Raw genomic sequence first — 13832 nt, forward strand, 5'->3', positions numbered from 1 at the left:
CTGCGCCGAGGACCTGTCATGTTTTAACAAATGCTGTAGCCTAGTGTACTTTTTGCTCATTATAATATCAGTATAATACCAAAACACACCTCTATCCCAAAAGCTACCCGCCTCCAAGGTGCGACCACCCCTCACTGAGCATGCGCTCTGAATTTCTCGGAGCCTATTACTTTAAACGGAGACGGGAGAACTTTTCACCAAGCACAACTAAGAGATGCTTGACTAGAGCCACTCAAGCTCCACCTAAAAGATAGAAAATAATACAAATTGGCCCAAGAGAGAGGGGATGTTAGGGAAGATACCACCGTCAGGGGAGATACCATCCCGAGAGAATACATCCTTAGGACCTCCTGACTCCTGGGACCAGTCGACGGGCTGAGCCTCTCTTGTCCCCCATTGGGACGCCTTTGGGTGAGATTTGAACATTTGGTTATAAATCCTTCTAGAGTCTTTGAGCCTTTCAACGTGTTAATTACCAGGCTGCGCACCTGTAACACCTGTGTATTTCGTCCATGCTAGCTTGCTTTTGCAGACAGTCACTGTCGTCGGCAACCCAAAGAACCTATGTACCTGTTGCTGTAATAAATCACACTTGATTGCATTGTCATTGCTCTCATTAAGTGCAACTAGGGTAAGGATGGGTATACATTATTGGTGAATCCGGGACCGTGATAGTTCAGTGTTCTGAATCCAACCAGACCCCTAACGGTTAATGCGTTATTGGTGAATATCCGACTGGACCCCTAACGGTTGATGAAATCAAATTGGTGAAATCTGTGATTGTGATAGTTCAGTACCCTGAATCGGGCCCATAACAGTTGATCAGCTACACCCATTTACGCGACAAGTATGTAGGTATCTATGTACATACATACTGAATATACACTCTGAACATATACTCTCTATGTATGGTGAATGGTTCTAAAGGAAAACATCACAAGGAGCCTGCAAACTCAGAAGGTATCAAAGCTGTGTCCAGGAAAATATATACAACCTCTGTGTAGTATATAGCATACAATTTGTACAGATGTATATTATAAAGAATAAAAGATAAAATAAGAAACGGCAAAATCTCAGCAAAACACATCTGACACCTGAAAGCTAAGAAGTACTACTAGTCCCTCATCTGCTGTACAAACATATGTGAGCTAGTGATTCTGCATAAGTTTTCAAAAACATCTCATAACCATGAGATTCCCTTCCAATTGATGCGTCAAAAGAAAGAGTCTAGAAGCACTGATTAAGAAGAAGATTTACATTGCTGGAAAGCATGTGAACATATTAACATAGACAATAACTGTATGCAGAGTGTAACATTTTACTAAAATACAATGCAGCATTTTGCTGCAGCTGTTATATCATTAAAGAAATAGCACTTACCATGGATTCTTTTTCTTCAGACAAGTCTACAAATTCATAATAGTCAAGGTATCTAGTCTGTTCTAGATCAATTATCTGGATTAGTTCCTGGAAGTCTTTATCTTTCACTTGAAAAACAAAGTAATGGAAAATATGATGAAGGTCATTTCTTGTGATTTTTCCATCTTTTTTCTAAGAAAAAAAAAAAGAAAGCATAGAAAGCATGCATAAAAAAGGGCAAATGTTTACTAAACCAGTGCTAATTCTAACATGCTATTCTGACTCACGGAAAGCTGACTCCACAATCAGTAAGATTGTAAAGTAGGTATAATTTTTTTATATTCAGCACTGAGCAGCATGGGGGTAGTCCCACCAAAGTCATGCGCACCTAACACGGCAACTTGCCATGGTTATATGCAGTAAAGAGTTAGATATGCATGAGGTTCCCCAATACGCCTATACATATGCATGACCTGTCCCCGCTTAGTATTAAAATTAGCTACAAGAAGTCATTTCTGTAAATTCCTCTTGTCTGCACTTGCTCAGTGCCTTGTGGTAGTGGGTGTTGAGGGTTGTGGGGATGAAGTAAGATGTCTTCATCAGGGTTGAACTTTTCACCTCATCTCTTTGCGCATGCCCTCTGAGGCCTTGGTCACAATCTGGGCCATAAGGTTAGTTTGATCTGGTTCTTGGGGTCTGAGAGGCTCCTGTTATCTCGAGACCTTGTATGTTTAACATTCCTTATCTCATCTCTTTGTCCTCATCTCTGACCCCTTGGTTAAATTCTGAACCAGGGGTGGCTCCTGTTATCTGGAGGTCTAAGTGAATCAATCGCTTTCGAATTTGTAATCCCAATGATTCAGTCCCCCCTTTTCTGGAAAATCTAGTATATTCTTTTACTTAATATAAAAATTATTCTTCCCAGTCTCTATATGTACCCCTCAAAAGTGCCATGCACTTTTTTCAAGGAAGCTAACATAGACATTCGTTGTAGTAATTTCCAATTCCAGACAAGTATTACAAAAGATAATATTAAACTTATACCAACTAACATCAATAAAACAATAATTGGGTGACACAATGTGTTCAAAATCCCAGTTGCAGTTGGCGACCATCCAAAGAGTGTATCCCACCAGTTGTGATTTGTGTCTTGTTTTATTCTTTGCAAAACTCTGCTTATTTCCTTTGTATCATGATGGACAGTGATTAGTCTTCTCTCCATTTTCCTGTCATCCCAATAGGTGTAGGTATATATTGTGTTGTTAGACTTGATCAACTGGTAGGATACCACTGGTGCCAAATATAGAAAATCACACCCAACGATTCTAACAAAGTTACAAATACAAAAGTTAATACTAATTTTTTTGCTAGGGAGAATTATGTTCTCATTATCTACTTCTACAAAATCACAAGCAGTTCTTAAGCACACACACACAGCCTTGACCAATATATACAAGCACAGTCTTTTGACTAGGATTTGGATGAATTTCAAAGTGACAAACACCTTGCTCCATGTAACACATGATTCTAGATTTACAGACTGCCATTTCCCATTCTCCATCCGTGCCCACATTCTATACTCTGAAGGAGTATATACACTGTCTAAAAATGCCTTCACTTCCTTCCCTAATGATCAGGGCAGCCATTGCCTGCATCCATAACTGTGCTTGTATACAACTAAGAGCTAAAGATACGTTATCTTGAACCATACTGAGTGCATCTATTATTAGTGTGTGGTCTTGGTCTTCAGCCTTTTCCCATCTCGGTCCTCTGTTGTTAAGGCTTCGGACCAAGGCCACTCACCATTTTCTATCATAGAGGCACCTTCTTGAATCACGATTACAACTATAAGCTATAGAAATAAAACAATCCTATTAACTAAATTTCTGCTAACCATATTACTAAATACGCCTGACCATAATGTCCTCATTTTGTTCAACCGAGCTTTAGTTTCAGTTCACCGTCACCTGGTGTTACTTTCCAGGGGGCTTCTAAAGCTTTCTTCACTTGAGAATGGTGAATCCAGACACACTGTTCCTTGATCTCAATTGAGGTGGAGGTTGTAAGGAGCACCTAGTATAGTCCTTCCCACTGTGGTTTCAAAGTTTTCTTACAAGAGACTTAGTTACCTCTCAGGCTTTGGCAGTCCATGTGGGGAAAGCCTCTGGCCATCCTGCAAAGGTATCTGTTAACACCAGTAAATATCAACACCCCCCCCTTTTCTTGGAAGTTCAAACAAGTCAATTTGCCATTGTTGCCCGGGCCAATGGCCTTTTCCAATTTGACAGTTTTAGTCTGGGGGCATTTTGGGGGTTAGTCTGGAGACAAAGGTCACATTGTTAAGTTATTTGAGTGACGGTAACATTTAAGTTCCTGGCAATATTTTTTCCAATTAGATAGTTATACCACAATAAATTGGAAGGGATGACTAGCTTCCCTTCCCTTCTTTGGTAATAGCCCATCCCTCTTGGCTATATTTTCCCTTCTGACTTCCGATTAATTTTCTATCCTTTTTGTTATATACAAACTTACCTTCAAGGGGAATTTGCCTGTCTGGAATCAAGGCTTCCTCAGCTGCTAACTCACCTTCTGCTGGTTCTTTTGCCTCTCTGTCCGCCAGATCATTTCTTCTTTGCAAGTGGTAACTGCATACCCAGCATGTCATTTTCTGCTGATGACGTAGCTGCTCCCATATTTCCACATCATCGAAAGGAGTGTCCTTCAGATCTGGACGGCTGGACTAGGTCTCCAGGCAGTAATGGTGTACTGGCTCCCCTTGGTTTCTGCTGATTTCAGGAATCTTTGTGGGGAAAGCCAGTGACTGCCTTTCACTTCCAGCACTGTGGACACTGTGTGAGACACTAGTATAGTTATTTTCTGTCCCAAGGTGAGCTTGCATGCTTCCTGGATACTTAGCACCACTGCTGCAATGGCTCTGAGGCATCCTGGCCTTTCCTTGGTGGCAGCATCCAGCTGCTTAGAAAAATAAGCAACTGCCCTTCGATATGGGCCCAGGTCCTGTGCTAGTTCCCAGGGCAATCCCCTGTTTCTCATGGGAGAAGGGGAAAAATGGTTTATTCACATCTGGAAGTCCCAGAGTTGGGGCTGACATGAGAGCCTTCTTTAGTTGGTCAAAGGCTCTCATGGCCTCCTTTGTCCATTGGAGGTCCCTGTTCCCATTCACAATTAGTGCATACAGTGGTTTTACAAGTAATCCATAATTATAGATCCACAGTCTGCACCACCCCATCATTCCCAAAAAGGTTCCCAGTTCCTTTATTGTCTTGGCTTCCAGGGTTTGACATATCGCTTTTTTATGATATTGCCCCAAGGTCCATTGTCTGGCACTAACCTCATAACCCTGGTAGGTCACCTTCTGCTTTACCACTTGAGCCTTCTTCTTCGATACCCTGTACCCCTGTAGTCCCAGAAAGTTTAGGAGGCTTATTGTCCAGGCCACACATGCTTCTTCTGTCTGGGTGGCTATTAGGAGGTTATCTACATACTACAACAGCCTTCCTTCTCCTGATGGGGCTTCCCAGGTCTCCAAGTCCTTTGCAAGTTGTTCTCCAAACAAAGTGGGTGAGTTATTAAAGCCCTGAGGCAACCTTGTCCATGTGAGCTGTGTTTTGCGCCCACTCTTAGGGCCTTTCTAATCAAATGCAAAGATTTTCTGACTGGCTTTATGGAGAGGGAGGCAAAAGAAGGCATCCTTCAGGTCTAAAACGGTAAACCAAGTTAGCTCTGGTGTTAAGCATGTTAATCAATTATCGGGCTAATTCCTTCTCTTTCTTTTTCAAGGGGTACTGTTTAACTGCATTTTTTGCCTTCCCTGGTATATTAGACCATACTTGGAAAACACTTGACTTAGGATTTAACTCAACACTTCCACATATCTTTGATCATTTACCTCCAGAATAATCTCCCCATTTTTAAATGAAATGGTAACTTGTAATCTTTCAAATAAATCTCTTCATAGTAGTGACTCTGGGGAGTTGGGCATGTATTGTGAATGCCCCACTGTTTCCCATCTTTATATTTCAATGGTTTGCAGAGATATGCTATTTCAGATTGGCCAGTTGCCCCCTTCACTACAATGTAATCCTTCCCCACTGATACTAATGCTTGATTTAAAACTGAATATGTTGCCCCTGCATCTACCATAAGTTCCACCTCTTTTCCCTCCTTTCCCAGCTTCATTTTTATAACCAGCAGATTTCTGGAGTAGATTCCCCAGTCCTCTTTAGTCATCTTTTGCGTGCACGACCACCACCTCCCTTCTCCGGTTCCCTTTTCCATTTCTTTTCCACTCTGGGCATTCGTTTTTCCAATGCCCAAATTTCTTACATAGGCCACATTGCTCCTTGCCTAGCTGGGGCTGTTCCTGTTTGGGCCTCCTTTTTCCTTCTTCTCTAATAACTGCTATCAGCCCCTTCTGCAAGTTTAATTGAGGAAGATAAAAGTCCTCTCTCCTTCCAAATTGCTGTACATATGCAAGACTGTACATATGTACAGGCGTACTTGAGTTTAGTAAGTCATGGAACTTAAAGGATTGTTTGTTACCTTTTCTGATTGTATAGGCACACTCGAGTTTAGTATGTAAAAGTGATGTTCTATATATTTAGAATGTTTGATGTTCATGTGTGCGTGTTGGTGGAGCGTAGACTCCCCGCACACCCAGCGCTGTTTACTTGCCCTTTATACCTTTTATAAATATTTCTTTTACAAATATTACTAAATTCAGATTGAGTTGAGACTTCATTTATAACAATGACCTTTCCATTACCTTTGCATAGATTATTTAGTTTGCTGATAAACTGTGCCTTGTAACCTCAATTTGAACAAACCATTCAGGTGAGTTTATCAGCTGCATTTTGTTCCTAATCTGTACATGCGGAGCCTTGAGAAATTCTGACTCTTGACAGTAGTTTGTTAATCCAAAACATTTAAGACCTACTGTCTGTGGACTCTGCCTTTCTTTCCTCATGCTGCCTTTGCATCTTCATATGTAACCTTTAAATCAATTCTGCTGCCATGTTGGACCTGTTGGCATCCTTGACCTGGCTACCGAGGGTGAATCAGCTTTCAGGGTGAATCTTTATCCAGCTCCTAATCCCATCACATTGTCATGCCAACAGATATGCAGTTGGACTGTAAGGTAACAGGCAATGTATGTGCTCATGCAGGGGAATCAGGATATTATTATTATTTTATTCTGTGACATTTAAGGCATAGCTTCCATGAGTTCCTATGTAAAGTAATATTCTTAATTTATGTAGGAAAGTTTTAAATATGGGTTTGTACCAACTCTTTTCTGTGATGGTCTACTGCATTTTATAATTTTAAATTTGTTCCAAACCTTTTTTTTTTTTTAAGGTAATTTTTAATTTTCTCTAAAAAAAAACAAGGAAGTATAATAGGAGGAAAGAAGAAAAAAGAATGGAATAAAGGCTTTGGAACAATAACAGAAAAAATAGGAGTAAATAATTCCTTCAGTGATTCAGCTCCTGGCTAAGCACTAGAAAAATATCTTTCTGTTCATAAAAGTCAACCTAAGAAAATTCTGTTTCCCTCTAGTCCCCCGCAGAGATCGAGAGTGGCAGTAATAACAGAGAGGATGAGCAATTATTTACTTCATCAGTTGGTCTGGGAAATATTTTAAAGTTTTGCAATCAAGAGATAATGATCTTCTGAAACTAGTATCTGCTATTTGCATTTTCTTTAGAGACTGTTGTCACTGCATTAAATCATATGGAAACAAAACTTGTTAATATACCTACCTCCCCCAGTAAATACATGTAAATTAGGGAATCTGGTACTGAAGCTAGAAAGATAGCTTGTACTTCACAAGAAACAATTGTACAGAATAACTGTTTCAACCATGAAGATCTGTTACAGTAAAAATGTTTTGTTTAAACCTTAGATAATATGGGAAAGTTAAAGTATACTGCATCAGTATTTATGAAGTAGCTTGTATTTGCTTATTTGGCTATCTAGTAAATTTAACTTTATTTAAAATAACCTTATTGCTCAGATTATTATTTAATTCAGTTACAGCATCAACCGTGTCAATGGAGAAGTACTGTTTCATTCCAACAACAACAAAACAGTAGCAACCATGGTGTTATGTATAAATATAAACATTTGTTACACGTCTTATGTATAAATTTAAAAATTTCTTACAGGTCTGTCTTTCAGTGTGACAGCCTCCAGATATTGGTGATTAAGTGTTTGTTTCTTCAGCCTGTCTTTCCTTTCTACAATCTCAAATTCCTCTACCTTTGTTCAAAACTTCATTCAGTAATGCTCCAGCCCAGTAAATTACTTAAAATCATGTAGTAAAGAGGCTTATTGAATCATAGCCTGAATGCTGTAGTTTTTATTATTATCTACTGAAATGTATGAAACTGGTTTCTTTTCTTATAAATTGCTAGGTGAATTCTTTCCTTTTGTGGTCAAATACATACATACACAGATCATATAGTGCAGGGATAAAAAGAATTTGTTTGTTTGTTTTTGTTTTAAATGTAATTATATTGGAAAAGAATTGTGATATATCATCTACATAAAACCATATAATAAAAAATGCTTATAGTCCTTCTGAAGATATGCCCAGTGCTTGTTTTGCTTGTGTCAACCAAACTGAAAGCTTTAATTTTTTCAGTCTATTATTTGCTCGTTGATCTACAATTTAAGAAGTGCAATATGTAAGAGTTCAAAGTAATAAAAAAAATCCAGAAGTAATAAAAAAGTCCAGATGTCCACTTAAGGGACGATCACATAATCTAGTGTATGGGACATACATATCATGACATTCCAAAGCTGACAGAAAGGCATTTTAGGATAGTTCTGTACATTGTGAAGGCCACAGAACTGAAGATAGACAGTTCTTTATCAGAAGTTCGTATTCCAGAACTAGACAAAAGGCAATCCAGTCTCCACAGAAAGTCAGATGAAGTTATTTTTGAAAATGGAATGAATAACACATGGAAAATGGAATGAGCAACAGTAGGCTCAATACCATGTCAGTGTCACACATACGTTACAATCCACATATCGTATGACAAATTGCACACAAATATATTAGAGACATGATAGCACTTTCTATTTATATCATATGAGCTGGTAATAATTACTGCACAGTTCTAATTCCAATTAACTTTACTGATCATATTGATTTTATCCCTTCATCAAAACAGATTCTCCCTTGCCTGTGTGCACCAGGACCATGGGGATATATATTCAGTGCTATTTTAATAATATACATGTCATCTCCCTTCTTCTCAAAAATGCTGCATCTCAAATTAAGCTGTAGTCTTATCCTGTGTGTATTTATGCCTATCTTTAACTTAAATTTCAATCACAACCTCTTTCAGCATGTAATGCTAAATAGGTATACATGTCCTGTAGTTATTAAGATACAGGTACACAGTTACCAGTTCTAGTATTGTAAAACTTCTACAGTTCTGGGAACAATGAAGTTTGCTTGATACCAGGTATCAGCACAAGACAGAAAACAGTTTAGTTTTTCTTATGAATCTGATGTATCTAAGTTAGGAGACTTTCCTGTACCACTTGAATTCCTTGCTCTGAGATAAACAATCTCTTTTTAAAAATAGAACTAAAATATAAATAATGAAATACTGCATATGAGCAATGACAACTTGATCCCACAATTCTAAATTTCTTCACACAAAGGAAATGCAACAATATTACCCTGAAAGAACTGTGGTGTCACATTTTCAGATGACGCAAATGTCAATGCCTTAGGTGACTGGGATAACACGTGATCAAGAACAAGAACTATCAAACAGTGCAGTCCACATAATGGAAGGTATAAAAATAAGAATAACAGTAATAATTACTAAAAAAAAAAAAAAAAAAAAAAAAAAAAAAAAGCACAGTAAAATAAGCTCAACTAATCTATACTGAATATTGTCCATTCAAATTATTTTAAATGTCTTTTTCTTTCCACATTTTAGAATATACGGAGAAACATTTTCAAGACATTCCAGAGGCTAGACAGTTTGGTTTACTCTTAATTCCTTGGTGTTGAAACACTTGCAAAACTACTTTTTTCTAAGATCTGAGTTTTAAAGTGAATTACAAAATATTCCAAGACGTACAAAAGAATATCAAAGGGAACTTCACTCACTTATATAAAACATCAATCTGGTCCAACATTTTTGTACAGGGTCTGGCTGAGATGTTAACTTTCTCTGCAGCACCCCATACAGCGCTGTGCTCTGCACTTGATGTTGTGTCTGCTGCTGAGCAGTGCTGGCACAGAATCACGACCCTTTCTAACCCTCCCAGAGGCTGGGGGTGGGCAAAAAGTGAGAAAGGAACATCACCAGAGCAGCTGACCTAAACCAACCAAAGGGATATTCCATACCATGTGATGTCACACTCAGCAATACAAGGTGGAAAAAGGAAGATGAGGATGGGGGTGGGCTCTTGTTGTGAAAATGTCTGCCTTACTGAACAGTAGCTACGTCCATTGAGGCCCTGCATCAAGGACATGGTCAAGCATTGCTTGTTTGTGGGAAGTAGAGAGTAATTTCTTTCATCTGCACTTCCACACAGCCTTTGCTTGTTTGTTTGTTTTCCATTTTCTCCCCTTTCCCTTTTTTAACCTTTAGTTAAATTGTTAAGTTAATAATATTTCTTCCTTAATTATTTTTTCCTTTAACTAAATTATCCTTATCTCAACCCATGAGTTGTTTCTTTCCTTTTCTTCTTCCCCTCCTCTTCTGAGGAGAGGGAATGAGAGAGCAGTTGTGGTGGAGTTCAGCTGCCTAGCAAGGTAAAACCACCACAATTTTAAAGTCAAATTTGTAGCTACAGTTACAGGAAAAATTTTATTTCTCGATTGCACATTAGAAAGCACTCATATTAGGTTAGGATTTAGTTTCAGAATATGGATTGACAGTAATGGAACAACAGCATTTTAGACATCAACACATCAAGAACATCTCAGGAAAAAAATAGTTGCAAAAATGAAGGCTGGGCAGTGACATGAATTAGAAGTGTAAGAATAGAAATGTTGTTTCTGCAGAGTTACATTGTTTAGAGGAAAGGAATGTGGTACTGAGATATGCTTACAGTGATAAGAAAGCTTAAGCAGGTGACCATGAGAAATGCAGACAACCAGACTCCTTAGGACAATTAGGTGAAAATCACAGCGTTAAGTTAAGTCAGATAAGTGAAGAAACATTACCACTTCAAACAGTAAAAATGGCAAAAGGAAATTGAAATTTAACAGGCCGGCTACTGAAAGCCATGCATTGTTTGTGAAGCATCAGATAGATTGTGAACCTGGATTACCCACTCAGTGGGGAAACAGGGGAGGGTCCTGTCATCAAAAAGTATATAAACTGTGTTTTGGAACTAGTAGGTGTGCTCTCCTGCTTGAGGAAATTTCTTTACTTGGTTTTCATGGGTTTTTCATAATAGCTAAAAACCCACTCATAGAGCTCCATAAATATTTAGGAATGCTACAGATTCACACATGCTTAGACGTAATTGTACGTAATGCATACAATGGTGAGACCAATGCTCCATTAGACTACCGCATGCAGCAGCCAAGCAGAATAATAGCATTCATTAAGTGTTACTATGCAGACCCTATCATGAAGAGAAAGCCATGACATCCAAAAAGATTTTTCTTGAGACTGAACATTATTCATAGCCTTCTTTCTGTACTAAGTGTCTAATCCAGAGTTATCACATTTCATTTTACCAATAAGGAAATCAACATTTAAAGAAACTTCCACATTTGAGAAGAGACTGCAGTAGGCAAAGAGAGGCAGCAATCCGCTTGGGCCCAGAGACAGCCCCAAGCAGAAGGAAGACTGGGAAGGGAGGGAATGCAGAACCAGGCTTGGAGATGAACTCTGCATAATCAGGACATAACACTAGATAACTAATTGTACCCAATCAAGGTTAGATGGCAACAGTTACAAATAAACACCTCTGGATTCATTCCTTGGTGGTAGCAGATGACAAGGTTGTCCAGGACTTTGACAGAGGCAAAGCTGGCACTGTGTCCCTCTCTGAGCTGCTTTTCTGGGGCAGTCTGCTGCCTTGGGAGCTGTATACCTTGCTTACACACAGTGACATGCATTTTGATTTAGAAATGAGAACTGTACAGAATCAAATGACAGATATCAAACAAATGCAAAAAACAAACAAACAAACAAACAAACAAACAACAAAAAAAAAAACAAACAGAGAAACAGAGAACAGAAAACTTCACATGGAATAATAACCACCCTCTAGTGTCTCTCTTTCCAATGCAGTCTGATTTTTCCAATGCAGTGGCTGATTTGTAGCCCTGTAATACACATCCTTCTTATGCATACGTATGTACATACATATGTCTCTGTGTGTTTGAGTGTGTATAAACAGTAAACACAGCACCTGTACTCTCTCTTGCTCCATACACATTTGTACAAATAAAAACAACTATAGATAACAAAGACAAATGGAATGATAAACAGACAAAGAAAAACCACTGATACAGCATGACTCGGAAGATCAAGCACAATCAAAGAATAAGCTGTCTAACAAAGTCCTACATTAAGAAATTGAGAAAATATCCTAGAATAGAAGAGGAATCTTAATTATAAGCAGCAGTAACTCTGAAAGATTTGCAGGTCATAACATATAATCAAAGCATAAATAAATTGCCAGTATGATGCCTAAGGGACTCAAGCTATCCTTGGATGTAGAAACAGGGGAACACTTAGCAGTATCTGGAAAGCTACATTATTTATTTTTCTAGTACCAATACAACTGCTATGAAAGCACTAATTCTCATTTCTGTCATAACATTTCATGAAATACACAGAAGAAATAGCAGGGGTTGAAAGGGAGCCACAGGGATGATTAAAGAACTAGTCAACAAGACTTCCAGTGAAATTCTAGTTCAATAATTTTTCTTTATCAGAAATGTTATTACAGATTATTTAGTCCCAGGTTGCACATATCTATGTTAAAGAAACTGAAAACAGTCTCTGCAAGCTACTGTACCACAGAAGAAAGACTGGTAGCCACTATATTACTTTGAAACTGATATACGACAAAAATGGTTATGTGTAAGAGTAGTTAAGCAAGGCAACACCTAACAATAATTGCTCTTACTTCATCAAGCATAAGAAATGCCTGCTTTAAAGATGGATAAGTATCCTGGGTATATCTGCACAGCTTCTGAAGCACAGTGTCACTGGATAAAGCTTCATCTCCTCTAGCTGGATTTACTCTGCAACAGGAAAAAAAGACAGTCTTTGCAATGCTTTCATGTCTCATCCTCTTCTGCTCAATATGTTCTTTCTAGAGTAGGAAGAATAAACCACCTCATTAAGACTCAGGGTATGACAGGATTCAAAATAAGAGTGTGCGCTTAGAGAAAGCATTGCCAAAAGATTATTTATCTTTTACATTTTTATGTTATATTTGATATTATCTTATCTTTTGATATTGATATTTTGATATATATATTTGATATTATATTTGAATTTAATCAAGGGTGATCGCTGATTGGACATGGTTTCCTCATTTTCAATAAACATTTTTAACATGAGTTATTCAGAACTCACTTTTAAAAAGGAACTTCTTACTTATTTTTTCTCATAGGAATTGTCTGCTTGTTTTCAAAGGCACCCTCAGGATCGTAATTTTTTTCTAAAACTTGTTGCCAAGCAATTTTACCTGTGGCTTTCAGTCCAAACTTTAAAAAAAAAAAAAAAAAAAAAAAAAAAAAAAGAACAGAAGAAAAGAGTTTTAAAAGGTTTTTTTATAAAAACACTCTGCATTCCAAGAGGAATTTCAAATTAGAAACATTACATCATCATTAAAATATCAGTGTGTACAACATTCATAATTAGAGTAAACTTCCACAGCTTTTCTTTGTTACTAAAAACGTAAACTGAGCCAACTTATTTTCTCCATTCCAAATGTCTAGCTGTGGAAGAACTAGACCCCAAGCGAGAATTCATCTAACCAAACGTATGTGTCTGCACCTGAGTGAGTTACTTCAAGTTCCCTTTATAGTCGTTGAGAAGAAACAGGCACTTTCAGGACAGGATTCATCTCATCCTAAAGTAGACATCTAAAACCAGTTAGATGAATCCTGCCCATTGTTTCCCTCCAGTGACTATAAAATGCAGTCTAGGAGGAGCAGTTCAGATGTAGATGCTCACATTACAATGTCTAGAATGAGATAATATTTAATGCATCCCTTCTCATTATTTACACATAACAGTAGAGAACCTAACTAAGGGGAATAGTATGTTTTTTCTTTAATCTTTTGGTGCCGATCACATCCATATGCAAAAACTTCAAAAGTATTGGAAGTGTTACTCTGTGATAAAAATCACAGGAACTTAACTAGAATCATATTTGAAGAACAATTACTTTAAAATTAATAAGGACTTGATCCCATGACCCCCCAAACCATTGACATATTTCTT

The 13832-nt window shown here is 37.9% G+C and overlaps 1 protein-coding gene across 1 annotated transcript in view; it reads right to left on the reverse strand.

Annotated features, from left to right (window-relative positions):
* EFCAB6 (EF-hand calcium binding domain 6) overlaps window positions 1-13832 on the reverse strand; it is a gene marked incomplete at both ends in the record, with an annotated part of 128582 nt that overhangs the window by 74869 nt on the left and 39881 nt on the right. Inside the window, 1 exon segment of the mRNA XM_082751721.1 lies at window positions 12505-12622. Within this exon segment, the coding sequence (XP_082607847.1) occupies window positions 12505-12622 (118 nt within the window).

The sequence above is a fragment of the Aythya marila genome (assembly GCF_965140915.1).
Source record: "Aythya marila genome assembly, chromosome: 1".
In the NCBI taxonomy this organism is placed as follows: domain Eukaryota; kingdom Metazoa; phylum Chordata; class Aves; order Anseriformes; family Anatidae; genus Aythya; species Aythya marila.